Source organism: Leptodactylus fuscus, chromosome 11 (assembly GCF_031893055.1).
Source record: "Leptodactylus fuscus isolate aLepFus1 chromosome 11, aLepFus1.hap2, whole genome shotgun sequence".
NCBI lineage: Eukaryota > Metazoa > Chordata > Amphibia > Anura > Leptodactylidae > Leptodactylus > Leptodactylus fuscus.
This window is the reverse complement of record NC_134275.1, coordinates 54274614-54301127: the sequence shown is the minus strand read 5'-3', so window position 1 is coordinate 54301127 and position 26514 is coordinate 54274614. Positions and strand designations below refer to the sequence as shown.

Genomic DNA, 26514 nt, shown 5'->3' with positions numbered 1-26514 from the left:
TGTACGTCTATTGTAGAAGTAGGATTTGGTGATTTTTTTTTTTTTTTTTTTTTTTCCGAAAAATAAAATCCTAATCTTATTCAAACTTCTGGGCAATTCTCAATTTTTCATCTCTATTTCCATGTTTTAACTTAGAGTTCAGTGAGATGTCAAGGGGGAGGAGTCTGATGTATTTGATGTGACTTACTCATTTTACCACCCAGCTACTGACTACAGTGAAGAATCTATTCGTCATGGTTGGCCGCGGGAGTGGAAACCCCACATTGAATCTGAATCACAATCTGAATTCTTTAACATGACAAATTAATTGAATTAATTTGATAACTGCTCATCCCTATTCCTAATCTGTTACACTGTTTCCATTCTGATATATGACTGTTTCTGCCTTTTATCTCTCACTGAAGTTTAATTGGATACATTTAGTGACAGGCAGCATTCCATTAAGGTCGGGGTTTAGGCGGTGCCCGTACATCATACATATACAGTATGGCAGCGGGCTCAGCCCAGCACCCACAACTTCTCATCACTCATCAGATGTCTGATATCTCTGTAGGTTGTTCTAAAGATAGAAACATCCAGGAATTCACTGACCTATATCTGACAACTGCATAAACCTGCTGCCACCTAAACTTAAAGAGGAGCTTTCATGTCCTCCTGCACATGTGGTTTTATGTTTCAGCGCACTGTCTGCTTTCTCATTCTGTGACCCCGGCCTGGAGATATTGGTGCTGTTAGTTTCGGCACCGATCTCTGTCCACTGTCAGATGCGTTCCTGACAGTCTAGCTGGGCTATGAGGAACGCCCCCCCCTCCCCCCCCCCCCGGCTGTACTCTTCCATAGACTTGTACTAGAGGGCGTTCCTCATAATTTAGTGTCTCTGACAGTATAGAGCTATGGATGAGTACTGTCATGGAGGGCGTTCCACACAGCCCAGGTAGATTGTCATGAAAGGAAAGATCAGTGGCGAAACTAACTGCACCAGCTCCGGGGGGCACATCGGGAATTCAGCGCACTGTCTGATTTCTAGTGGTATATAAAACCACATCTGCAGGAGGACATGTAAAAACCAGAAATGAGCTGCCCCCCCCCCCCCCCATATATTAGTCTGTTTGTTTTTTTGCAGACTTCTAGAATAGTCTTGTACTGTACAAATCCTCCAGATAATATGGGGTTAAATCCTTTGCCCCTGCAGGACTGCTGCATATCAATGTGACTTTGCCAACTGAACGTGGACCTTTATGGTGACATTTGGGGTCACTGAGGTCTGTGGTTACATACCGTGGCTAAGTGGGGGTACAGCAATCTATGGGGTCTGCAGGTTTCCACATGTAATCACTTTTTAAGCGGACAGGGTCTCTGTCTCTCGGTCCCCATGCAAACCTGAAGGATGGAAACCCGAACGCTATTATGAACCTAATGTAAAAGCCACCGTAGCAGCAGCACTGGAGCAGCAGTGGATGAACAACCCCTGTAATTCCAGACTGATTTATTTTTGGCAGCAGAGTGACAGCAGAGTAGGGATGGGGGTTAAAGGTCTACTTGCCCTATTTCAGGAGGTTAGGGCTCCTGCTGCAGCCAATTGTCACAATTGTCATCCTACAAATATTATAAAGGTGAAAGTTTGTGTGTTTGGATGTTGGTTCCTCAATCACAGCCAAACGACTGAATGGATTTAGTTCAAATTTCACACACAGAGACATATTGCCCAGGAAGGAATTATAGGCTACTTTAAATGTGGGTCACTCACCCCAAATCGCCACTGTGACCCTCCAAAGAACCCTCCAGCTCTGCTGTACAAGCTGACATTTCGCCAGCGCTGGTTTGTCCACGCACCTCCTATTGGTGCATGGCTGGGTGTGGGCGGGCTATAGAGCCAGGGCTGCGGCACCATAGGTTGGGGGCTGAATGTGGGCATGCCGTTTGAGCAGGGAAACAGTGAGGAAGATGGCGGCAGCCCACATGGTCCCGGCGATTTCCTCCGTCGGCGCGTGGGCGCAGCCATGTCCCCTCTCCAGTCAATAGAAGGACCGGTTTAATGCAATGCAGAGGAACTGCATACTACCTGTCGTTGGCTGCAACGATCTGCAACATTAACCTTTCCGGCGCCTCAGTGACAGCTGGCCGAGGCGCAGGAAGGGTTAATGTCGCCGATCGTTGCGGCCACCGACTGGTAGTATGCAGTTCCTCTGCATTGCATTAAACCGGTCCTTCTATTGTGGGCTATGCTACGTGGCCTGCAATAGAAGCCCCGGTATTATGAAATGCATTACAATGCATAAGCATAGTAATGCATTGCGTTGCTTATCAGACACCCTGGGGTTCAAGACCCCAAAACACAGTGTAGGAAATGCACAAACAAATTTAACAAAAAAAAAAAGTAAAAACCGCAAACAAGAATAAAAACAAAAACATTCACCACCCCTATCCCTAGAACACATACAAAAGTTATTAAATACATATTAGGTATCCCTGTCTCCCAACACCGCCAACTTCCGTCTCTTACCCGCCACCCAAAGTAAGCTCCGGCTCTGCCAGAGGAGGAGGGGCATATGTGGAGCCTTTGGGAGAGGGATTAGGGGGGACAGTGGGGTGCACATGGCTTCGGAGCAGGGAGGACACATAGGAGGGTTTTCCGGGCCGCGCAAGAAGACTTTTGGTTGGCCCGCACGTACTACCGTGGGGGAGGAGTTCAGGGTGCGCCGTGCGAGAGGGGCCGGCGCAAAAGAGGGATTTGTGAGCCAGCGGGGGTCCGCGGGCGCCGCAATATCGTCCCCAACCGCGACCCGCCGACGAAGTCGCGGGTAAATGCAAGTAATACAATAGTCCATCAAAGACTGATAATTGGACTTGGTGACATTCATATGTAACTGGAGAAGGGCTAAGTCTTGGCGAGACAGGAAGCTTTGGAAAGAAATCCAGGCCCTTGGGATTGATTATAAAAGAATGGGATTAGTTGCTAACAGGCTCCAGAATTGATCCCTGGAGAGAAACTATTACCATGCTACAACCCCTTCCCCCTCCCAGTTACAGTGCAAATCATTGTTATTACTACTAGAACTACCCACCCCCACTTAAAGTCCCTCCCTCATTAATGTTCCCCTGGTATGCCAGGTACCTGCTAATTGGGTTTTGGGTGGAAGTTTGGCCACTCGGTCTGTAAAAGTTTTGCCATCACTGGTGCAATTGGTCTGCGGGTAGGAATAGTGATTCTATTTTTCTGGTGCCCAAGTGGACCCCCCAAAAGCTAGTGTGACCCTAGCGTTACTTTGCTGGTACTGTAAAATGTAGTATTTTTTTTATTTTCTGCTGCATTTCCACAAAGGGGGCCTTAACCTTACTATGGGGTATCCGTATGTCGGTTCACCTCCTTGTTAAATACTGTGCATGTGTTAGCTTGTGTATTTTGCCTCGTTGCACAATTTCTCCTTATTAATGCAGTTTGACCTGACAATTTTTTTTAATTTTTTTTTTTGTATGCTGCTCACGTACTGGAGGGCATTTGCACCCCTCCTCTACAGCACGAAAATGATCTCCATTTAGGCCACTCACCCTTTGCTTACAAAGGTGGCGAGGGCAGCGTAACATCGGGAAAAAAAAGGTGCAAATGTGTCATAAATGAAGTGCAGGACTGAAAGACCACAGAAAGGTGCAATTGACACCAAAAAAAGGTGCAACTCGCTTGATAGATGTGCCACATTATGTTAATGGATAGAGGAATGAGGAGGAATGCAAAAACGTTGCAGCGCTCTCCAGTCTGAGGGCGTAAAAGAGGAGGCGAGAATACTGTATACAATGTATTACTTTGACAATAAAGATGATACATTGTATAGAGGGTTTGCATTGTATAAAGGTAAATCAATATTTCACTACATGTGTAAGACTCAGGTGCAGATCCTATAAGGCAGGCAGGGGGACATCATTGTAATGGTATATAATTCCCCTGTATAGAAGAGTCGGAGCCTTGGCAGGGTGAGAGAATATTTTATTAACGCCACTAATGAATCCTGCAGTAACATATGGGGAATAGACGCCGAGCGCGGAGCTCATTACAGACACATCCTCGGCCCCGGTGAGACAGGATTCTCCTAGGTCTCCTGGCTGCCAGAAGGCACTCGTGTATGACAGTGCCCATAATTATGTGCAGGTTCACACAGCGCCTGGCTGTACTGAAGGCCGAGTGACTCTCTGCAGATACTGCAGTGGCATCGAATAGGTGATCCCATTCACCTGCCAGTGACCAGTCTGTCTATATAGGGACTTATGCTGTGTTCACACCCCCTATACATTTTGCCAGGAACTCAGTGGTTCCCAGGGATTTTATTGTAACTTGCAGAAGTTATTGTGTAGGCCTAGCCATATCTTCAGTTCCACACTTGACCATGGGTCATTTCTGGTATTGCAAATCATTTCCATTGACTTGTAAAAGGTTGAGCAACAATACTACACAAAGTTCTGTTTTATCTGATAGAAAGTGTCAGATCCACCGCATTACAGCCACCACTAGGGGGAGCTCACTGCACACTGACTATACATGGAATATAATAGGTATATGGCAGTGATGGGGAACCTTTTAGATACCGAGTACCCAAACGCCAAGCGAAAACCCACTAAATTATTGCAAAGAGCCAACACGGCAATATAACCTTAATACCGTGCGGCTCCTACACAGTCCAATCCGCTCCATGCTGGTCCCCACACAGTACAGTTTGCTCCACAGTCGCCCCACACAGTACAATTTGCTCCACAGTGGTCCCCACACAGTATAATATGCTTCACAGATGCCATAGGTTCGCCACCACAGGTATATGATGAGCTCCTGATCTCCCCCTAATGGTGGCTGCAAGCAAACTAATTTTTCTTTGTAACTGTGTATTTAAAGCTTGACTTGTTATAAAGACATAAAATTAATCTGGGTTTAAAATCAGCTAATGGTGGATTCCCTGTAATTATATGTTAGCGAGAATAATTAAGGGGGATAAATTAATAGGTCTTTATATCGGTAGTCTGTCAGTTGGGGGACAAGGGTAACCGGCTTCTGTATTCACTCTAGACCCTGACATAATAAATTGGTTGAATGAAGATTTTTATTTTGTATTTAGTTGCTGCAGACTAATGTGCAGCACCAATAATAATTTATATCAACCCTTGTGCTTTACATGTACAGAGCCTCACCCTGTGCAGACTGCATGTTTATTTACACAGGAACTTATAATCTATTGACCTTTAAGATAAAATCTATAGGAACAGGAATTGTGCAAGTTAAAAACACAAGTGATAGTGTGGGGTGACCTCTGGACCCCCTCTACACTATGTATAGGCAATAGTTGTAAGCAGTTAAAATTGCCTGTACTATTTTGAGTTACACTACTCCAGAGCTGCGCTCACTATTCTTCTGGTGCAGTCACTGTGTACATACATTACATTACTTATCCTGTACTGATCCTGAGTTGCATCCTGTATTATACTCCAGAGCTGTGCTCACTATTCTGCTGGTACAGTCACTGTGTACATACATTACATTACTTATCCTGTACTGATCCAGAGTTACATCCTGTATTATACTCCAGAGCTGCGCTCACTATACTGCTGGTGCACTCACTGTGTACATACATTACATTACTTATCCTGTACTGATCCTGAGTTACATCCTGTATTATACTCCAGAGCTGTGCTCACTATTCTGCTGGTACAGTCACTGTGTACATACATTACATTACTTATCCTGTACTGATCCTGAGTTACATCCTGTATTATACTCCAGAGCTGCACTCACTATTCTGCTGGTACAGTCACTGTGTACATACATTACATTACTTTTCCTGTACTGATCCAGAGTTACATCCTGTACTATACTCCAGAGCTGTCACTATACTATACTATACTATACTATAGTATACTATACTCCTGAGTTACATCCTGTATTATACTCCAGAGCTGCACTCACTATTCTGCTGGTGCTGTCACTGTGTACATACATTACATTACTTATCCTGTCCTGATCCTGAGTTACATCCTGTACTATACTCCAGAGCTGTCACTATACTATACTATACTATACTATACTATACTATACTATACTATAGTATACTATACTCCTGAGTTACATCCTGTATTATACTCCAGAGCTGCACTCACTATTCTGCTGGTGCTGTCACTGTGTACATACATTACATTACTTATCCTGTCCTGATCCTGAGTTACATCCTGTATTATACCCTAGAGCTGCACTCACTATTCTGCTGGTACAGTCACTGTGTACTTACATTACATTACTTATCCTGTACTGATCCTGAGTTACATCCTGTATTATACTCCAGAGCTGCGCTCACTATTCTGCTGGTACAGTCACTGTGTACATACATTACATTACTTATCCTGTACTGATCCTGAGTTACATCCTGTATTATACTCCAGAGCTGCGCTCACTATTCTGCTGGTACAGTCACTGTGTACTTACATTACTTATCCTGTACTGATCCTGAGTTACATCCTGTATTATACTCCAGAGCTGTGCTCACTATTCTGCTGGTACAGTTACTGTGTATATACATTACATTACTTATCCTGTACTGATCCTGAGTTACATCCTGTATTAAACTCCAGAGCTGTGCTCACTATTCTGCTGGTACAGTCACTGTGTACATACATTACATTACTTATCCTGTACTGATCCTGAGTTACATCCTGTATTATACTCCAGAGCTGCGCTCACTATTCTGCTGATGCAGTCACTGTGTACATACATTACATTACTTATCCTGTACTGATCCTGAGTTACATCCTGTATTATACTCCAGAGCTGCACTCACTATTCTGCTGGTGCAGTCACTGTGTACATACATTACATTACTTATCCTGTACTGATCCTTAGTTACATCCTGTATTATACTCCAGAGCTGTGCTCACTATTCTGCTGGTACAGTCACTGTGTACATACATTACATTACTTATCCTGTACTGATCCTGAGTTACATCCTGTATTATACTCCAGAGCTGCACTCACTATTCTGCTGGTACAGTCACTGTGTACATACATTACATTACTTATCCTGTACTGATCCTTAGTTACATCCTGTATTATACTCCAGAGCTGCACTCACTATTCTGCTGGTGCAGTCACTGTGTACATACATTACATTACTTATCCTGTACTGATCCTTAGTTACATCCTGTATTATACTCCAGAGCTGTGCTCACTATTCTGCTGGTACAGTCACTGTGTACATACATTACATTACTTATCCTGTACTGATCCTGAGTTACATCCTGTATTATACTCCAGAGCTGCGCTCACTATTCTGCTGGTGCAGTCACTGTGTATATACATTACATTACTTATCCTGTACTAATCCTGAGTTACATCCTGTATTATACTCCAGAGCTGCACTTACTATTCTGCTGGTGCAGTCACTGTGTACATACATTACTTATCCTGTACTGATCCTGAGTTACATCCTGTATTATACTCCAGAGCTGTGCTCACTATTCTGCTGGTACAGTCACTGTGCACATACATTACATTACTTATCCTGTACTGATCCTTAGTTACATCCTGTATTATACTCCAGAGCTGTGCTCACTATTCTGCTGGTACAGTCACTTTGTACATACATTACTTATCCTGTACTGATCCTTAGTTACATCCTGTATTATACTCCAGAGCTGCGCTCACTATTCTGCTGGTACAGTCACTGTGTACATACATTACATTACTTATCCTGTACTGATCCTGAGTTATATCCTGTATTATACTCCAGAGCTGTGCTCACTATTCTGCTGGTACAGTCACTTTGTACATACATTACTTATCCTGTACTGATCCTTAGTTACATCCTGTATTATACTCCAGAGCTGTGCTCACTATTCTGCTGGTACAGTCACTTTGTACATACATTACTTATCCTGTACTGATCCTTAGTTACATCCTGTATTAAACTCCAGAGCTGTGCTCACTATTCTGCTGGTACAGTCACTGTGTACATACATTATATTACTTATCCTGTACTGATCCTGAGTTACATCCTGTATTATACTCCAGAGCTGCGCTCACTATTCTGCTGATGCAGTCACTGTGTACATACATTACATTACTTATTCTGTACTGATCCTGAGTTACATCCTGTATTATACTCCAGAGCTGCACTCACTATTCTGCTGGTACAGTCACTGTGTACATACATTACATTACTTATCCTGTACTGATCCTGAGTTACATCCTGTATTATACTCCAGAGCTGCACTCACTATTCTGCTGGTGCAGTCACTGTGTTACATACATTACATTACTTATCCTGTACTGATCCTTAGTTACATCCTGTATTATACTCCAGAGCTGTGCTCACTATTCTGCTGGTACAGTCACTGTGTACATACATTACATTACTTATCCTGTACTGATCCTGAGTTACATCCTGTATTATACTCCAGAGCTGCACTCACTATTCTGCTGGTGCAGTCACTGTGTACATACATTACATTACTTATCCTGTACTGATCCTGAGTTACATCCTGTATTATACTCCAGAGCTGTGCTCACTATTCTGCTGGTACAGTCACTGTGTACATACATTACATTACTTATCCTGTACTGATCCTTAGTTACATCCTGTATTATACTCCAGAGCTGTGCTCACTATTCTGCTGGTACAGTCACTTTGTACATACATTACTTATCCTGTACTGATCCTTAGTTACATCCTGTATTATACTCCAGAGCTGTGCTCTCTATTCTGCTGGTACAGTCACTGTGTACATACATTACATTACTTATCCTGTACTGATCCTGAGTTATATCCTGTATTATACTCCAGAGCTGTGCTCACTATTCTGCTGGTACAGTCACTTTGTACATACATTACTTATCCTGTACTGATCCTTAGTTACATCCTGTATTATTCTCCAGAGCTGCACTCACTATTCTGCTGGTACAGTCACTTTGTACATACATTACTTATCCTGTACTGATCCTTAGTTACATCCTGTATTATACTCTGGAGCTGCACTCACTATTCTGCTGGTACAGTCACTGTGTACATACATTACATTACTTATCCTGTACTGATCCTGAGTTATATCCTGTATTATACTCCAGAGCTGCACTCACTATTCTGCTGGTACAGTCACTGTGTACATACATTACATTACTTATCCTGTACTGATCCTTAGTTACATCCTGTATTATACTCCAGAGCTGTTCTCTCTATTTTGTTTGCTTGAAGTGTAAACAAGCTCCTGCACAGATTCCCTCCCTTGTTCTAGCAGGAACAATTAATTTTTACTACATTGGATTATTGTACATAGTTAGGTGTAAAGATGACACCTCTCAGAATGCAAATCACAAAAGTAAACACTTCGACCTTCCTAGTACTTTACTGTATTTGTCTTTTTCTTTCTTTCTTTGTTTCTAGTTTGGAGGGTTTTGCATAGAAAGTAACAAACTGTTTAGTAAATCGACTTTTGACTCCATTATATAAGGGGTGTGTGGTGGTGGGATTCGATTCATGTAATGAGTTTTGCTTTTATTTGTTGAATAATTTTGTATGTTTAGGACAGACTCTGTACTGTACACTTTTTCACATCAGTCTTCATATGTCCACCTGTCTTTATTGTCACTGATTTTTAGGAATCAATTTCTGCTCTGTTTGTGGCACAATCTTGGATTTTCTTTCTAATCGAACCTCTCATAGGTATTTGGCCTCTCCTCATGAGCAAACTGTTCTAGTTGTCTCGGATTTGAAGGGCCTTCTCCAGACGACATGTTTCAGCTCCTTCCAAAGATGCTCAATAGGATTTAGGTCAGGGCTCCTAGAAGGCCACTTCAGAATCGTCCAATGTTACCCTCTTAGCCACTCTTGGGTGTTCTTAGCTGTTTGTTTTGGGTCATTGTCCTGTCGTAAGACCCATGACCTGCGACTGAGACCAAGCTTTCTGACACTGGGCAGCACATTTCTCTCTAGAATCCCTTGATAGTTTTGAGATTTCATTGGACCCTGCACAGATTCAAGACACCCTGTGCCAGATGCAGCAAAGCAGCCTCAGAACATAACAGAGCCTCCTCCATGTGTCACAGTAGGGACAGTGTTCTTTTCAAGATGGGCTTCACTTTTCCATCTGTGAACATAGAGCTGATGTCTCTTGCCAAAAATTTTGATTTTTTTTTTCTCATCTGTCGATAGGACATTCTCCCAGAAGCTTTGTGGCTTGTCAACTTGTAGTTTGGTTATTATTACTTTTGTCAGATTCAAGTTTCTGTGACCATTGTGGGTTTATCTTTCATTAAACACGAGGGGTACCAACAATTTTGTCCACATGTGTATCCACAGGTAGGATGGCCCTAGTCTATGTACCCCAAACCCTTTGTTCTTAAGGGTGAAATTCAACTCAGAACAATTTTACTCCCAAAATTGAATTTTTATTTTTATAGTTTTCTTAAAAAAAAAAAAATCTGTGAAAATATCAGTATCAGATTAATATCGAAGGAAATATGTCACTTTATATGAAAAGTTAATAAAAAAAATATAATCAAAAATTCCTAAAAAAATATGTTTACGTTCTAAATCATGCAATTTTCACTACGTCCACCAACCCTAATAACAGACTGGCACTGGCCAATCCTGCGTTTTCTTTGCAGCAGCCACCTTATTGACTTCTCAGGCAATATTACAATAAAAGATAACACCTCTATAGATGACACCACAGAGCCGTCATTGCATCTATTACTGACAATAGATGATATCACAGAAATCTCCCATAGACCTTACGGAAAAGAAAAAAAAGTGCAAAACATTCCCTTTAAGGTAGAAACTTTAGCTGTCCTATATGTGATTGTGGAGCTACACTTTCTTCTCTAACCTAATGCAAAAAATTGTGACTCCCCCTGGAGTAATACGTTCAGTAAGTACGTCTGGCAGGGAAGGGGTTAATATTTCTCAGCAATAAGGCTAGACTAATTAATGCTATGACTTGTGCACAGGGGGGAGGGGCGCTCTCTGACCCGCTCTTGTCATCTGGTGATCTTTAAACTTTTGTTCCAGTCTGTTCACCTCTGAATGATTTTGCTTTTTAGCACATTTTTAGTGGATTTCCTGCACTTTTATGGTTTTCTGTAACTGAGGCAGACTCTGAAGAGGGAAGATTAAGAGGCTTAGACATTCCTGCTTTTAAGGAGAATTAAGGTGCAATTTGTGGCCGCTCTGGGTTGTGTAGTCATCAGGATGGTAAGTGTGAGCAGCGGGCGGGGGAGATGTGTACGAGAGAGATACATCAGTGATACTTTGTGTCCAGGGGAAATGGACTGGTCATTTAAAGGGACTGTCATTACAGACAATCCCTTTAATTCTGCCATGCAGGTGCAGATGGGCACAAGGTTTGTCCCATAGGACTAATCCTCCATTTCCAATTCCAATCACTACCATGGAGTAAATCAATATTGGCAACAAATTTGCAACCTACAAAAACAGGGGGCGGCCACTTGCCCGACCTCCCTCTCTTCTCTGTATTCAGCATTTAGTGATATACTTTACAGCAGTCTTATGGCCATAGGTAGAAATAGTCTGGAGCGGACTCATTGAAGTCTATGGGAGAGGGTGGGGGGGCTTGTACAGACAACTGAAGGGTCCTTAAATTGTGAGATCCCTCTTACTATCTTCTTTACCTTTTATCTGAACCTTCTGTCACTGTAAAGCCTCTGCCGTAGCTTTTGTATTTTATATTATTGTTGTGTTATCCATGCTGAATTTCCCCATAGTGGGACTATTAAAGAAGTATCTTATCTTTTATCTGATCTTTACCTTATCTTTATCTTAGATAAGCCTTGAAACCATCTATTGTAGAGATGCTATGACATCATCTATTGTCAGAAGTGATGTCATGATGAGTCATGATGCATGTAGCAAATTTATCTCCCCCTCTTCTATGTTGACTCTGCCCATTCCCATCCACTTATCTTCATTCCCCCACAGTATATTGCACCTACAGTGACACTAATATTATGTGCCCCCACATTAGAATGTTCTCCTCCAATTGCCCCCACAGTATAAAGTTCCTCTACTGGTGCATCCACTGTTTAATGCCCCCCTCCAGCTTCCCCCACAAAAATAAACCTCACAGATTCTCCCCTCTCCCTGCTGCTCGGTAGAGGTCTCTGCTCCCAGAGTGTTCAGGGAGCTGCGGGCGTGACATCATCATATTGTGCCTACAGCTCCCAGACCCGGAGCACACATGACGACTCCTGCTTCATTCCACTGCATTCAATTCATCTGTGTCCTCTGGATGCAGATGAGTTAAGGCCAGGAGATACCTCCCGCTAACCAGGCCAGCGGGACAGGACCTGAAATCCGGGACTGTCCCGCTGGACGGTTGAGAAGTATGCAGTGTTGTTGTCTATAGTGGCATTATCTTCTATTGTAATCCTGTCTGTGATGTAAATCCGTTCACTGTTGCAAAGAAAACCCTACAGAATTAGCAAATGTCAATGTATTATTAGGCTTAGTGGTCAGAGTGAAAATGACAAGACATAGAACTTTTATTTAAAAAAAAAAAAAAAAAGACATTTTAAAGAATTGTTATTTATTAGCTATAACTTGAAAATTCTTAACAATGTCAAATCATATACTTGTTTTATGACTTGTTCCCTTTTATATTACCCTGATACTTGGATTACTTCTCTGAACAATGGCGGGTGAGTGCAGCCCTGATTTTGTCGTGGTATCTCTGTGTAGCCTGATACCGCCATATACAGTAGAGCAGCACATTCTCTGCTTTTTTCCCTTCCTTCATGCCACTGATTGAACCGATTCCCTTTATGTTCTGCACAAGCTGGCGGCCCCGTAACATCCTCAGATCTTCTGTAGAACAACCTTTGAGGTGCGGACCCGAGACAGAATCAGCAATAATAACCTCTAGAAAGGCATTCTTGAAAGGAGAAGCGAGGGCGGCCGAGAATCCTCCATCCCCGGCTCCACATGTGCTGTTTGACCTATTTTTTCTCTGCTCATAGAGTAGATTGGCAGGTTACAGAAGAAGTAAAAATAACCGCCCTGATGTGCTTCTGCCTGATGTGCGGCGCAGACGACCATCTGATATGTGGCCTCAATGCTGCTATAGAAACGGGAGCAAAAAATGAGGTTTTAGGAACATTTCGGATAACAATGGCTTCTGTATACCGGGAGAAATCATCGGATGTGTGATCAGTGCTGTGTAATGGAGGGAGAATCACGTGAGCAGCGCGACCGAATCCTACACTCTTCTGTATAGAAGTATTCCGCGTCATATGCAAATATATATATTAGGATAACGACCCTCGTAGAACAAGAACATTGTATTGGTGCTCCTGTGCAGAGATCTATATAGCTTATATACATGGACTATATGTGATACAAGGTGTCCCTATGGTCAGGTGTCAGTCTGCATTCACTCCCATGTACATACTGTACATCATGGAGGCTTTGTTTGTAATGTTTTTATTTTTCTAATTACATAAATAATAATGTATGACTGTAATAATGAAGGACGGCATTACAACATTAATATTTATATACTACTAGTAGAATACCCGGCGGCTTCGCTCATGTAAAATATGTTAAATTGTTGGTTAGGCTAAAGTAAAATTTTCAGTGTCACGCTGAAATTGAGATTTTCAGAACTACAGTAAATTTTATTTTTCACTTAAGTTTTAATTTTGTCATTTTACTAACTTGTCGTGACATTGATGTGAACAACTTTTTATTTAATTTCAATGTTTTTATTGATTTGATATATTCAATACATATTATGTAGTATAAACTATTACAACTTTTTTTTTTTTTTTTTTTATCAAAAATTTAAATTTCTGCCCCTTACACAAAAAAAAACATCTACTCCCAATTAACAACATAGGCCAACCCTTCCCGCTCCCTCCAGTGTAATCTATAAGTAGTTCATGGGCAAAAGAGTAACATTGGTTTCCAGTTACACAACTATCTATTGTGGTGCTTTTTGGTAACAATGTTTCCGGTTTTACCTTCTGCTGCATACCTGTATATGAAAAGATTTTTGGGGTTACCCACTCAAGAGCAAGCAACGTACAACTGTCCATGTGAAAAAGGCGAGCTCTCTAAATTACTGCCGGCTACTTTAATTGATTGTCCTTGTGCTTTGTTTAGGATAAGTTCACACTGGGTTTTTTGGACCGTAACCTGAAGCGGTCCAAAATACGGGTAGCTTCGACTGGTCCTGTGATTGGGCCACATGGGCCCATGAATAGTTGGTGAATGAGCCTAGTTGGGAGGGAATGTCTTCAGGCGGATGCCGCGAGGCAAAACAGCCTGAAGAATGAGCATCTCACTTCTTTTTCCAAGAGCAGGAGCAAAATGGCTGCTCCTATGTACAAGAATATAACTACTATAATACTGCTCCTATGTACAAGAATATAACTACTATAATACTGCTCCTATGTACAAGAATATAACTACTATAATACTGCTCCTATGTACAAGAATATAACTACTATAATACTGCTCCTATGTACAAGAATATAACTACTATAATACTACTCCTATGTACAAGAATATAACTACTATAATACTGCCTCCTATGTACAAGAATATAACTACTATAATACTGCCTCCTATGTACAAGAATATAACTACTATAATACTGCCCCTATGTACAAGAATATAACTACTATAATACTGCTCCTATGTACAAGAATATAACTACTATAATACTGCTCCTATGTACAAGAATATAACTACTATAATACTGCCTCCTATGTACAAGAATATAACTACTATAATACTGCCTCCTATGTACAAGAATATAACTACTATAATACTGCTCCTATGTACAAGAATATAACTACTATAATACTACCCCCTATGTACAAGAATATAACTACTATAATACTGCCTCCTATGTACAAGAATATAACTACTATAATACTGCTCCTATGTACAAGAACATAACTACTATAATACTGCTCCTATGTACAAGAATATAACTACTATAATACTGCTCCTATGTACAAGAATATAACTACTATAATACTACCTCCTATGTACAAGAATATAACTACTATAATACTGCTCCTATGTACAAGAATATAACTACTATAATACTGCTCCTATGTACAAGAATATAACTACTATAATACTGCTCCTATGTACAAGAATATAACTACTATAATACTGCACCGCTTTGTTTAGGATAAGTTCACACTGGGTTTTTTGGACCGTAACCTGAAGCGGTCCAAAAAACTGCTCCTTCGACTGGTCCTGTGATTGGGCCACATGGGCCCGTGAATAGTTGGTGAATGAGCCTAGTTGGGAGGGAATGTCTTCAGGCGGATGCCGCGAGGCAAAACAGCCTGAAGAATGAGCATCTCACTTCTTTTTCCAAGAGCAGGAGCAAAATGGCTGCTCCTATGTACAAGAATATAACTACTATAATACTGCTCCTATGTACAAGAATATAACTACTATAATACTGCTCCTATGTACAAGAACATAACTACTATAATACTACCTCCTATGTACAAGAATATAACTACTATAATACTGCTCCTATGTACAAGAATATAACTACTTTAATACTGCCCCTATGTACAAGAATATAACTACTATAATACTGCCTCCTATGTACAAGAATATAACTACTATAATACTGCTCCTATGTACAAGAACATAACTACTATAATACTGCTCCTATGTACAAGAATATAACTACTATAATACTGCTCCTATGTACAAGAATATAACTACTATAATACTGCTCCTATGTACAAGAATATAACTACTATAATACTACCTCCTATGTACAAGAATATAACTACTATAATACTGCTCCTATGTACAAGAATATAACTACTATAATACTACCCCCTATGTACAAGAATATAACTACTATAATACTGCTCCTATGTAGAAGAATATAACTACTTTAATACTGCTCCTATGTACAAGAATATAACTACTATAATACTGCTCCTATGTACAAGAATATGACTACTATAATACTGCCTCCTATGTACAAGAATATAACTACTATAATACTGCTCCTATGTACAAGAACATAACTACTATAATACTACCTCCTATGTACAAGAATATAACTACTATAATACTGCTCCTATGTACAAGAATATAACTACTATAATACTGCCCCTATGTACAAGAATATGACTACTATAATACTGCTCCTATGTACAAGAATATAACTACTATAATACTACCTCCGATATACAAGAATGTAACTACTATAATACTGCTCCTATGTACAAGAATATAACTACTATAATACTACCTCCTATGTACAAGAATATAACTACTATAATACTGCTCCTATGTACAAGAGTATAACTACTATAATACTACTCCTATGTACAAGAATATAACTACTATAATACTGCTCTTATGTACAAGAATATAACTACTATAATACTACCCCCTATGTACAAGAATATAACTACTATAATACTGCTCCTATGTACAAGAATATAACTACTATAATACTGCTCTTATGTACAAGAATATAACTACTATAATACTACCCTCTATGTACAAGAATATAACTACTATAATACTGCTCCTATGTACACGAATATAACTACTATAATACTGCCCCTATGTACAAAAATATAACTACTATAATACTACCTCCTATGTACAAGAATATAACTACTATAATTCTGCCTCCTATGTACACGAATATAACTACTATAATACTGCTCCTATGTACAAGAATATAACTACTATAATTCTGCCTCCTATGTATTGCCCTTCTGTATTTTCTTTTGCATTGAGACCTTTTCCTTTCTTGTTCTTGTAGGACGTTGTTTGCCTCTAATATGTTGCGCTGCTCGGCTTGGCCAGTGTGGAAGAGCCTTGGATAGCAGAGCTGAAGGGATTTACAGGAAGGTTTACTGAAGACGTTCCCCCAGCTGCGGTGGCACCATGTCTGTCATGATGGTGAGGAAGAAGGTGACTCGTAAGTGGGAGAAGCTTCCCGGGAAGAATACGTTCTGCTGCGATGGCCGGGTCATGATGGCGAGGCAGAAAGGGATCTTCTATCTGACGCTGATACTTATCTTGGGGACGTGTTCGCTCTTCTTTGCTTTCGAGTGAGTGTCACATTAGATATGATGAGGTTTGGAGAAGTACTATGAGGTTCTCTGTGGTAATACCTACTGCTGTGTCAGTTTACACTGTATGCATAGAATTCTGTTCCTGAGCCTATAGGCTTGTATCCTGTAGTAAGTCATACAGTGGGATATGCTGAAGTCTTCCATTGGAGGTAAAGATCTGGATTCTGTGTTTCAGGTCTGTGTTTATGATGACTTGTGCATTGGACATGATGTGACAGTGTGAGATTCCCCATTACTGAGAGTGCAGGGATCAGATATGGGAAAGGCGCTGAGTTATGTTGCCTGGCCGGTAGTGTCAGAGATTTAGATAATGAAAGATGTTTTTTTACAAGTACTTTGTCATGCTGGAGCGGAGGGTTACGAGGCAGAGGCTTCGTTCTGATCTTATCGCTGTTTACATCACTGAATTCCTCTCGATGTTTAGTCTGGGAACTTCAGGATTTATGTAGAACATTTTTAGGAACCTCTCGGGGTCTTGGATTCTCACAAATTTCTTCTATGTTTTGTTTTATGTTCTGATTTTCTCATGTATAACTATTTTAACAGGGCGTGTAGACTTATGCAAATGCCTATTTTCGGATCTGATAAACCATAATGCAGCTCTCAAATGAAAATCTCTTATAGTTTTGTGTATGCAGCTCCTATGTAGGAATATGACACAAACCAATCAACCTTGTGATTATATATATATATATATATATATATATATATATATATATATATATATATAATTTATTTTTATTTTTATTTTTTTCTATAGCCCCCACCATTCCTGAGCAATCAGTGCTGCCAGTTTTGGTGCCTGATATGTCAACTAGACTCCCTAATGTCAAGTGGGTGGTGTCAGGCAGGAGCATGCAAGGGGACATGGTTATGAGCTCTGACACTATCCACTTCCACACCCCCTTGCCTTCTCCTAACACCACCCACTTGACATACAGTCTATTTAGCATATCAGGTAACAAAACTAACTGCATTGATTGCTCAGGAACGGTGGCAGCTAGAGTAAAAATTCCAACTGTGCTGGAATCAGTGGAGCGATGTCCAGTGAAAGGATCTGAAGTTGGTGAATGGTCCGTTTATAAATCATTTATGTCTTATTAATAAATTCCATATGGGGGGGGGGCAAAAAGTGTCATAACCAACGTCTAAACATAATAAGTACCATCTATGACCACTAGGGGGCATCATTCGAGCATCTAATAAAGATCTATAGGAGACCTATACATAAATGGCCACTGTGCAAATTAGACCTATGCCTTACCAGGCTGTAAAATGTATCTTTAGTGCCCCCTATAGGTAGCCACCCTGTAAGTCAATGTCTGACCTTGAATCATGACTAGGGGTATCCGTCCAAGTTGAGATGCTACCTGTAGAGGGGCGAGGAGGAGAGTTAATTTCCCCACTTTTTCCCAAGGAACATCGGCTGTACGACTCCTTACATCACCGGGATCTCCACAAGGCGGCCGGAACTTTTTCAATTCTATGTAATCTGTGACAAAGCAATGAAAGGGTTAACATTTTCTGGAAATTTGCGAGAAACCTTCATTTTCCAGACTCTGGAAGCCAAAAATCCTGGCCCTTTTTTTTTTGCAAATATTTAATGAGATGTGTCCTCTAGTGAACCTGGGAGGATTCCAAGTGTAATTCTGGCGAGTGGCCACCAGGGAGGATTTATTAGGTGTTGCATGATGATGGCCGCACATTGCGCCCCCTGATGACCGTTTCCGATGTTTCCTGTGCAGATGTCGCTATTTGGCGGTGCAGCTCTCGCCGGCGATTCCAGTCTTTGCAGCGGTCCTCTTCCTCTTTTCCATGGCCACCCTACTACGGACCAGTTTCAGCGACCCCGGGGTGATCCCTCGAGCGTTGCCAGATGAAGCCGCCTTTATTGAAATGGAGATCGGTGAGTTACAAGGTTTAGACAGCTCAATGTAATGGAAAATGTGATGCATTGTTGTATTTGTTCTTGATTTACTTGCAATGTTAAGTGAATAAGATTAGGAAAACAGAACGGCTTTCTTTTCAGAAACAGCGCCACTCTTGTCCATAGGCTGGCTGTGGTAATGCAGCTTATTTGTGGTTCAGGTAAATTAGTTGAAATGTAATACCGGACAGAGCCCTCGGACTAGGGTGGTACTGTTTCGGGAGGAGGGAGGGGTTCACATGGACAGGAAGTGAAGACGAACAGAAGGAACCAGCTGACTGTGCATGTCAGCAGCTCAAGATTTCTACAGGAGACTTGGCCATATTATGACTCCTCATTTAGAAGTGTCATGAAGGTCGTAAAAATTTTTAGAATTTCATTATAGTAAGGACTTTTAGGTTCCTCTAAGTGTGAGATAACTCGGGGGTGGGGGTCTCTCCACTGGGATCCCCAATAAACATGAGAACAATGACCTTCCTACCCCTCCACCTCTATAGGACTGCCGGTATGGTGATCTCCAGCAGCCCCATAATAAAGCACTGACCGATTTTAAATCCGATTTTAAAATCCGATTTCTGATCATTTTCCGGCCGATCCCGATCGTGAAATTTGCTCGATTGCCGATCGGGATCCAATCTTTTCCAATCCCGATCGCTCAACCCTAGTCAATGCTTCTCTATGGGAAAAGTCACTTTTAGGGTTGAGCCGATCTTGAGATTTCAAAATCCGATTTCTGATCATTTTTCAGCCGATCCCGATCGCTCAACCCTACCCTCAACCATCTGGCACATAACCCTGATCCTGTGAAAGAGTGATATTGGTTATACAACCCCTTTTAAAGGTAATGGGTGTGTTCTTGTATGAGCCGCACCGCTTCAAAAGTCACCTCCTACTTGTCCAAATACCTCTCTCGTGCCCGCCGGTATTGCGTGTTACTCTGTACACCCCCTCAATCTACTCAGGAGCCATAGACAATAGATACAAAATAACAGGAAATTGTTCATGAAGATTATTTACAAAATTGTTACACTTTTAAACAATTGGTTGTGATTGTGAACATGACATTTATATTCCGTAAAACACAGCACGGTGAGAACTACGAGACCTGACATGTCGTAGGCTCGGCTGGTTATTCCTGCCGCACACACCAAAAAAGTTTTTTTTTTTTTGCTTAGATTGGCCAGAGAACAAAGCCAGCGCCTCCCGGTTATCGGCCTATGCAGATTTCTTTGTTAGGTTGTAACACGTCAGTGCGGCACAATAGGAATGCGGCTTTCTGAAAGACGCTCTATATTTAGGATGTGAGGCGTGGAGCAAGTTCACCCAGACTGAGATTTACATCGCTTTCATCTTATTTTTAACATTTCGATATAAGGAAGAACACGAGATGTGCAGCGTACAATTTACATGTCGCCCGGTGAAAGGATCACGCAAATGGAACGCAAATGATTCGCGTATCGAGCGGCTTTGTTTCCTCTTATATCAGATAATGATGATCTTTAGTGGAGAACGGGGGAGGAACTCGTAGGAAAGATCTACGTGAATCCTTACGTCTATTCTTTATTTGTTATTTTATTTATTTTTTTACCATTCTTACCAGTTTTTAATTAGGTTTTTATCGGAACTTGTGTCGTCTTTAGAGATGAGCGAGTAGTGAAATATTGGAGATTCGATATTTGTTTTGAGTAGAGCCTCAATATTCAACTACTCGATCGAATATCGAATCCTATTATAGTCTATGGGAAAAAATGCTCGTTTCAGGGGAAACCACTATTTGACTAAAGGAGAGTCACCAAGTCCACGAATAGCAGGAGGAGAGTGTTTAGGAGGAGTGAAGTGCAGTTAAAGTGCACGGACCCCATTATAGTCTATAGTCACAGCGCTGACAAAAAGTAAGCTCCCTCGTAACAGCAAGCTGCCAGCTCTCCTGACTAGCCTGCAGGAAATCAACGCTGGTTCTGCAGCAGGCTCGTCCTTTCTAGTCGGGAGAGCTGGCAGCTTGCGTTTATGCGGGAGCTGACTTTTTCTCATAGGAATGCATTGACCAGCGTTGATTGGCCAGTGTACAGCATTCGTCTAATCAACGCTGGTTCTGCCGGAGGCTCGTCTGTGAGGAGGCGGAGTCTAAGATTGGACCACAATGGAGACTGCTGTGGTCCAATCTTAGACTCCGCCTCCTCACAGACAAGCCTCCGGCAGAACCAGCATTGATTTGCTGAATGCTATACACTTGCATTTGGCCAATCAATGCTGGTTCTGAATCAAATATTTACTGCAAATAGCGAGTAGTATTCGATCGAGTACTAATATTTCAAATACCATAGTATTCTATAGAATACCTACTCGATCGAATACTACTCGCACATCTCTAGTTGTCTTCTTTAATGTAAACATTGGATGACAAATGTTACAATATAGAACTAAACCCCAAAAGAAGTTTTTCCTTGTACATTTAATAATATTTAGGATACATATTTTGTTTTTTATTGTTTTGTTTTTATAATACTGTTTCTAATTGGGATTAAACCTAACAAACGTCCGACGAACGCCGATGAGCTGAATTAAATACATAAGCGATTAAAGCAGGAGCTGTGTGTGAGCTCAGCTCCTGCTTTAAAGCTGTGGACGTCATCACACTGCGCCTACAGACGCAAGTAGGGCCGCAGCTTTAAAGCAGGAGCTGAGCTCACACACAGCTCCTGCTTTAATCGCCTATGTGAATGGAGTGAGAGCGGAGAGAGGAGCATCAGGGGACCGTCGGGGGAGCGATGGAAGGTGAGTGTAAGTGTTTGTTTTGTATTAATTATTAAGGTGGAACATAATGAAGGGGGCCCATGAAACTGGGGGAGGGGGGGACTGGCATGACACTGGGGAAGATGAAGGGGGTGGGGAGAGAACGGCATGAAACTGGGGACAGAGATGGAGGGGGCCCAATGAAACTGGGGGGAAAATGAAGGGGAGGGGAGGAATGGCATGACACTGGGGACAGAGATGGAGGGGGGGGGAAACGGAATGACACTGGGGCAGATGGGGGGGTGGAACAGCATGACACTGGGGCAGAGACGGGGGACATGAAACTGTGGGCAGATGAAGGGGGAGAACGTGATGAAACTGGGGACAGAGATGGAGGGGGGGACATGAAACTGGGGGCAGAGGAAGGGTGTATATGAAACTGGGGGATAGATGGAGGGGGGGGCATATAATTTACAGGTGACTGTAGGAGGATTATACTGTGTGGGAGCACATGATAAATTAATGAGAATGGGCAGAGTCAACATAAGTGAGTGGAGCCAAATTTGCCGCGGCGCGCAGAGCGCGCCGCACATTTTGCCCCTCTTTCTACTCTTTGAAAATTGGGAGGTATGGCGTTGGTGACGCCACACTCCTGTGTGACGTCACTCGCTTCATCTGCAACACACAGTGTCTCGATTCCCCCACCTCCTTTACAAGGGGGCCCACTGAGGCTCTGTCGCCCAAGGGCCCATAAAAACCTGGAGCCGGCCCTGGATAGATGGATAGATAGATAAATGATAGATGATGGATGGATGGATAGATAGATAGATAATAGATAGCTAGATGGATAGACAGTGGATGGATGGATGGATGGATAGATAGATAGATAGATAGATAGATAGATAGATAGATAATAGATAGCTAGATGGATAGACAGTGGATGGATGGATAGATAGATAGATAGATAGATAGATAGATAGATAGATAGATAGATAGATAGTGGATGGATGGATGGATGGATGGATGGATGGATGGATGGATAGTAGATGGATGGATAGTAGATAGATGGATGGATGGATAGATAGATAGATAGATAATAGATAGCTAGATGGATAGACAGTGGATGGATGGATAGATAGATAGATAGATAGATAGATAGATAGATAGATAGATAGTTTGGCACCAACTTTATAATACACTCCCCCCTTCCCCATACATCTAGGTTTAGTGTGCAATGAGGTTGGGGTGACCTGTCTTGTCTGTGGCTAATTGGATTATTTCCTGTCCAACCAGAATTACCTCCTGTATTGCACAATGTTATTAATCATGTTATACGATTCATTGCTGGAATAGATGTAGAATATCGCCGGCTGTATCTCGCCTGTATAGCCGCACTTCGTGTTAGTCCTATAATAAATTTTGCCAGATTGAACCAAAATTTCCCACTGAGTTTTGGGGTTGCTTAGGATTAAAAAAAAAAAAAAAAAAAAAAAAAAGACTACCATCTTCTAAAACCATAGAACATGAGCGAGTCCGGGCTCTCTGGGTGGTCCAGTATTACAGGAGTATATTGGGGTCACACAACGCGTTTCAGGGATACCTCTCCTTTTTTAAGTTTAAGATGGAAATTAGGAGCATTTTTCTAAAACCGCACCCTACATGTCCACAGATCGTACGGTTAACTCTTATTAACTTTAATGGAGCTGAGCTGCAATGCCAAACGCAACCTGAGGACAAGTGTGGCGTTGTTTGGGGGGTAAAGCAGCCATGTTTTTCTCATCCTAAGACTGTTTGGTCTTTACCTGGTATGAGTGTAATTTCTGGCAATACTTAGACTATGGTGATCTCCCAATCTCTGATGTTTCTGATTCTTTGTTCCATCACGTCAGTGATGTTAAATTCAGATCGGGGTTAAGAGCGATGAAGCTGAAGATCAAGTGACTTGGTTTACAGGGTGAAATCATCGCTGTGGGTTACTTGTATGATGGTCAGTCGAGGAGTCTGTAATAAACCTCAGTTTTTTTTTTGTTTTTTTTTCTAGCAACAGCATCACATGGATTGTCTGGTATTACACCTCAGCTATGTTTTTAAGCAAATGCAATGGAGATGTTATAATATGTTATACTGTATACATCTGTACTATGTGCACTGATATGTTATACTGTATACATCTCTCCTACATTCATTGAGATGTGATAGTACAGGGGTGTGCACTGAGGTGTAATAGTATGGCTGTGCTATTTGCATTTTGCCATCTGTCCACCTCTCTGCTCCTACTAAACCACCAGGGACAACATGACCTAAACTGGTTCTTAGTCTTGCAATCCATGCGGAGTTCCTGACCTTCTCGTGTATCATCTGCACTTAGAATTTTATATGAAGTTTTATGATTCATAGTGTGATAGGAAACAGAATATAAATGGCTCCAGTTACTGATGACATCATCGCTCCGTCCTATCAGATCATCAGCTGCATAACTGGAATACAAGGACAGCTCCTGCTCTTATGATTCACATGGCAGGAATCACTTCTCCTATAAGAGCTAATCGGGACTATGATCAGTCTACAGACTTCTAGAATACAGACTCCTCAGCCATGTTCTCAATTACTAAGCAATTGTTGCAGGGTCTCTTTTACGGAACGTCTCCAGTACAATCGTACAAAGTGCAACGTTTTATCTCCTATAAGGAAACATTGTCCAGATAATGACTATACAATGACTTGCAGGTGATATGTTACTGTTATTGTGTAAGATTTCTGTGCTTCTCCTCTCTCGCTGATGTATATGGGTAGTGAGAGGTTTTCTATTGTTTGACTTTGTAACAGTGACACCTGCTGGACAACGCAAAGTAGTGCAACATTTAAATTGTAACGCTAGAATGTGGATGTGAAGATTGGCAGCAGGCGGCTCGTGTGATAGGTAGAGGCGATTTACTGCCAAGCCTTACTTGTGCGCCAGTTACAGGTTCTGTTCTTCTCATATTCACTTTCCTGATTTATCCCATGTAACTACTTCCATACAGTACTAACCTCTAACAGTCTGTAGGTAAAACTGAAGCAATCTTATTGTTTTTAACACTTGTGTGGGATCTAAAGGGAAAAATAACATGCATGTGCGCTGTGGGAGTGTGCATGTGTGTGGTGTGATAGGATAGTAAGAAGTGGACACGTGTGTGGTGGGAGTGTGCATGTGCGTGGTAGGATAATAAGGAGTGTGCATGTGCGTGATGGTATAGTAAGGAGTGTGCATGTGCATTGTGGGAGTGTGCATGTGTGTGGTGGGATTGTAGGGAGTGTGCATGTGCGTGGTAGGAGTGTGCATGTGCGTGATGGTATAGTAAGGAGTGTGCATGTGCATTGTGGGAGTGTGCATGTGTGTGGTGGGATTGTAGGGAGTGTGCATGTGCGTGGTAGGAGTGTGCATGTGCATGGTAGGATAATAAGGAGCGTGCATGTGCGTGGTGAGATTGTAGGGAGTGTGCATGTGTGTGGTGGGATTGTAGGGAGTGTGCATGTGTGTGGTAGGAGTGTGCATGTGCGTGATAGGATAATAAGGAGCGTGCATGTGCGTGGTGAGATTGTAGGGAGTGTGCATGTGTGTGGTGAGATTGTAGGGAGTGTGCATGTGTGTGGTGAGATTGTAGGGAGTGTGCATGTGTGTGGTAGGAGTGTGCATGTGCGTGATAGGATAATAAGGAGTGTGCATGTGTGTGGTGGGATTGTAGGGAGTGGTCCCATGTATGAAATCAGAAAATGAAATAGGTTTTAGTTGGGCAACTAAATGAAGCCGAAATAAACCTTCCATTTCTGTGACTACTTGTGTATTTCAGAGGCAGCCAATGGGAACGTGCCGCAAGGTCAGAGGCCGCCACCTCGAATTAAAAATGTCCAAATCAACAATCAGATTGTGAAGCTGAAATACTGTTACACCTGCAAAATCTTCCGTCCTCCTCGTGCCTCGCACTGCAGTATCTGTGACAATTGTGTCGGTGAGTACCTGCAGCGTAAGCTCCGTGTGAGCCGAGGTTGTCACTGCCGACATCAGATATGCCTGCGGTCTACCAGGTATGGATCAGCACGTGTGAACTGCAACTCCCAGCATGTTATATGAGCATCAGATAGTCATGGCTTGCTGGGATTTATGGTGCCACCACAGAAGTGATGATTCTGATCTATTATATCTCACATTGTAACCTTCAGTGCCGCTTTCTGTTTCTGTTCCCTTTGTCCGTCCATTTCCCACCTGAGAAGTTCCTGACTCTGCCTCATGATGACACTGCAGGCGGTTGGCAGATTATACTAACAGCCAGGTTTCTTCTTCTTTTCCAGAGCGATTTGACCACCACTGCCCGTGGGTGGGGAACTGTGTTGGGAAGAGGAATTATCGCTACTTCTACCTCTTCATCCTGTCCTTATCCCTCCTGACAATCTACATCTTCGCCTTCAACATTGTCTACGTCGCTCTGAGTGAGTCCCCGGGCACTTGTCTTCTGGTTCTTCTGTACGCAGTGGGGGCAGCACATGCAGAACATTGGGGATTTTCTCATGTATCAAACCTAAGCTTAGATACACATGTGAAAGGATTAGATACACAGATCAGCATACAGTTTTACATGATTGGATTAGATACAGTAGTTCAGTATCCAGTAGTGTATTACCCATGATGCATACACAGCAGGTCAGCGTGCAGTGCCACAGTATTGGATACAACATATATTATTACACATGAGGGGAT

At 41.9% G+C, this 26514-nt stretch overlaps 1 protein-coding gene and 1 long non-coding RNA gene across 2 annotated transcripts in view; one reads left to right on the top strand and one right to left on the bottom strand.

The window, feature by feature from the left end:
- Positions 1-26514, bottom strand: part of LOC142184122 (uncharacterized) — a 437945-nt gene that overhangs the window by 317543 nt on the left and 93888 nt on the right. The gene's annotated exons all lie outside the window — the stretch shown is intronic.
- ZDHHC9 (zDHHC palmitoyltransferase 9) overlaps positions 1-26514 on the top strand; it is a 53362-nt gene that overhangs the window by 19808 nt on the left and 7040 nt on the right. Inside the window, exons 2-5 of the mRNA XM_075258834.1 lie at positions 16804-17095; positions 18865-19025; positions 25610-25768; positions 26109-26246. Of these exons, the coding sequence (XP_075114935.1) occupies positions 16929-17095; positions 18865-19025; positions 25610-25768; positions 26109-26246 (625 nt within the window). The 5' untranslated portion in view covers positions 16804-16928. The remainder of the gene's footprint in view (positions 1-16803; positions 17096-18864; positions 19026-25609; positions 25769-26108; positions 26247-26514) is intronic.